Source organism: Dinoponera quadriceps, unplaced genomic scaffold (genome assembly GCF_001313825.1).
Source record: "Dinoponera quadriceps isolate SergipeBrazil2010 unplaced genomic scaffold, ASM131382v1 scaffold2094, whole genome shotgun sequence".
Classification (NCBI taxonomy): domain Eukaryota; kingdom Metazoa; phylum Arthropoda; class Insecta; order Hymenoptera; family Formicidae; genus Dinoponera; species Dinoponera quadriceps.
Window position 1 is genome coordinate 1 of NW_014557105.1, and position 3,474 is coordinate 3,474.

At 39.2% G+C, this 3,474-nt stretch overlaps 1 protein-coding gene across 1 annotated transcript; it reads right to left on the minus strand.

Annotated features, from left to right (window-relative positions):
* Positions 1-1,360: 1,360 nt before the first annotated feature.
* LOC106748639 (transcription initiation factor TFIID subunit 10-like) lies at positions 1,361-3,065 on the minus strand. The gene is made up of 3 exons (XM_014627351.1): positions 2,707-3,065; positions 2,004-2,068; positions 1,361-1,882 (listed from the first exon to the last, which is right to left on the minus strand). The coding sequence occupies exons 1-3, from the start codon at positions 2,815-2,817 to the stop codon at positions 1,681-1,683; spliced, it is 378 nt and encodes a 125-aa protein (XP_014482837.1). The 5' UTR covers positions 2,818-3,065; the 3' UTR covers positions 1,361-1,680.
* Between the last annotated feature and the right edge of the window lie 409 nt (positions 3,066-3,474).

Consider the following 3,474-nt stretch of genomic DNA (forward strand, 5'->3'; position numbering starts at 1 on the left):
ATTTTATCCCTATGTTACTAGATGTAAGTACGTGCGCATATGTATATTCACGCGCGTTAAATATTATAATTAAAATTATAACGCCGAAGAAACGACACTGCGTGTCGTTAGAGAGTCTTAAAATCGATGGATCGACTATAGACAAGAGAAACCGTAATCTCTCAATGCGATAAGGCGTCCCGCTGCTAACATAAACAGGAGCATGAAAACTGAATCCAAACACTACTCAGGACCGACGCGGCGATATCGACGCGGTGACATAGAATAGCATCTCTAGGGTGAAGTTGCATTTTGTGACCGGGTGTCACTAAATAAGTAGATAAATCGATGCTAAACCGTCCACGCCGCGCCGAACATCTAGAAGTTCACTTTTCCAAGGATCCCGCTGCCCATACACGGTCATCAGGGCGTTTTTAAAGTTCCGCCCAAACTCTCAGCCTAGGAAGCTGGATCGGCCAAGTCTCCCCAGATATGCCGTATAGTGGTTGGTGTGCGGAGGGATTTTTCTCCCCGGCAGCGCTGTCGTCTCCGAAGAGATGCTCGAATCGTAGGACACCCGCCTCAGACAGTATGAAAAAAGGAAGGCACGAAAAATGAAGCACGTATTCTTAGAAGCGAATAACTAAACTCTATTTATTAAAACTAAAAAATACTAGCGCGGTAAATGATAATGAGATCAACAAATAAAAATATGGATTACAAATACTCTAAAAGAATAACGCAAAACGAACGAAAATATTATGAAAGGCTTGATCTGATTAACGTGCGGCAAGACGACGCAGGTTTTCGCCAATCACAGTCGCGCCTTGCCTTTGCGTTAGGTGGGTCTGCGGTGCCACCTACCGGAGGTCTTCTTTACTTTTCTTCCGGTCAGCCGCGCTCCCTTACGCCGCTGAACCTCCGGTTGCAATTTCACTTCGAAATGTAGTTCTCACGAACAAAAGAGTATTTTGAGCGTCACTTTCATCAACTCCAATTAACTCTAGATCACTAAACTTGAGTTTAACGAACTTCGCTTTGATTAGTTAAATTTCAATCTCAATCTCCAATCCGTAGTCTGATACACGATTTTTTAGTGATCTAAGATTAACTTAACTGATCGACTCAACAGAATTGACCAATCATATTGCAGAAAATTATGGCTCCCGCAAAATAACGTAATATGCGATGCGATATCCAATCAAAATGCAACTTTTCTGGAAAAACAGTATGTTCATTCGATATTGCGTATCGTGCTGGTCTGCGAAATTATTAATTAAACTGATCAATGTGATTGATCAATTCTGTTGAATTAACCAGAATTGGTGAAGTCATGGATAGTCAATTGGATAGTCATTAGGTTATATATTTTAGAACCAAATTTGATAATTTGCTTTTATTGGTATACCTCACTTGCAGAATATTTACTCACTCCAATGACAGCTATCGTAAACTACATTTTCTATTATTAGTGAGAACAAATCATGCCAAATGACATATTTTAATACTATTATAATATATTGTCAATCTACTGATACAATATGATTTTTTATTTCATCACAGATATATTGCTTAAATACTTATAAAAATATTCCTAGCAAGATATATGATATACATACACAAGTATGAACATATATACTTCATTCATTCATTCACATATACATACATAACGTATAAGATATTACGCTCGAACTTCTCCCATCAGACAAAGTAATGCGGCTTCTTCACTATTATACCATATTCAGCTACTGCTGGGGTCAGATCTTCCATAGTCAAGGTATATCTCCGATCCTTACCCTTCGTCTTTGTGTTCTGATTGGCACCACGTGTTTTACAGTGCTGTAGTGCATCATTAGCTATTTCTGAGATGAACTTTTGAGCTGCTAACGATACCAGGCGTACTCTAGAAGATGAAACATGATCGAAAAATAATGACAATGATACATAAGCATATTACCAAAAAAGTATTAAATTTTCAATCACTGAGAATAGTGACATGGTACAAATGATAGTCTCATACTCACATCCTGGGATCAGTAGTGTTGAAACCAGCTGTGTGCAGATAATGTTCACTGATGGCATCAGGTACCTGTTATACATCAACATTATATGAAAATCGATTTAACATGATAACTATGGCCCGTATTTAAAACGCACCAACAAGAGATATGAGCATTCTTAGTATCGTTTCTATTATAAATGCGATAATAACAATACTTTGTTAGGAAAGATCGAGAATTATGCGTTTTTATAATAGAATACTCAGAACTACTAAGTAAACTCGTTAGCGTGCTAACATTGTTGTAAGCGCGTTCAGAATACAAGCTTATATATACGACTTTAATGAGTCCTATTACATGGCAACGCTAATCTGGTTTAAGGTATATTCAAGGAGTGAACTATCACCGCAAAAGTATCATTCTATTTGTATTTATATATAATAAGTGATAATGACAGAATATAACTACGATTATCGCTGAATCGGATTGGCGCTGCTGTGTAACAGGACGCCGTAGGTCTTCGTTTTCGCCGAACCGTTGAACTAGTGCAATAAGTTGAAGTGAGAAAACATATACTTGTCTCGCTTCAACTTATCGCACTAGTTCAGCGGTGCAGCGAAAACGAACAGACCTCATGACGCGTAAGATGTAACATTAAGGTTAGGTGTACGACAAATAGTGAATGATCTTATCAAAGACAATTATTGAATAAATATGAAACAATTACCGTAGGCGTGTAATCTTCTAGCTGCAACAGAAAGTCCGACAACGGCTGTCCAGCAGATTTCGTCTCCTCGTTGAAATTCGGTGGTGTTTGCCTCTCAAGATTCTCCGCCATTTTTCGTGTACCGTAATAACGTGAACAATTGCGGCGCAATTTCTTTAATTGAAAAATCCAATTACTTCGATTTTCTCTTCTTCTCTCTCGCCGAACGCGCTACACCCGACCGATCTGTACGTCCACACAAACGACTATGGATGACTGATTTCGATTACTACACTACAGTAGCGAAACGTGCGCAGTCTGCGAAATCCTGAGTGAAAGTAAGTCGAGAGAGAGAGAGGTGGAGAGAGACTTCTAGGGCGAGTTCCATACGTGTCGATCCACAATTGGTATTTTAAGCCTTGAGAAATTGACCAATTACAGTTATGGCTTTTGCCCATAGGACACTGTAACGCTTACCGCGCCGCGGAAGTTCGTGCGGTAGTTAATCAACATGCCGTTTTTCGGTAAGAAGTAGAAGTTTATTGGCTTCCGCGTGAACTTTCGCCGTGTGCCAAGCGTCTTGTGGGCAGAAGCCATTTAATTATTCTCTTTATATTTGACTGTGATTGGTCAATTTCTTAAGGCTTAAGGTTTGAAATATCTTCTGTTGACCGGCACTAGCGTTCGTATATAACTGGTATTACATATACGAGTTTGCCCGATATGCCAATTGGCTGTCTCTAATATTTTTCCTAGACACCCTAGAAATTTTCTATCCGACAACCAATC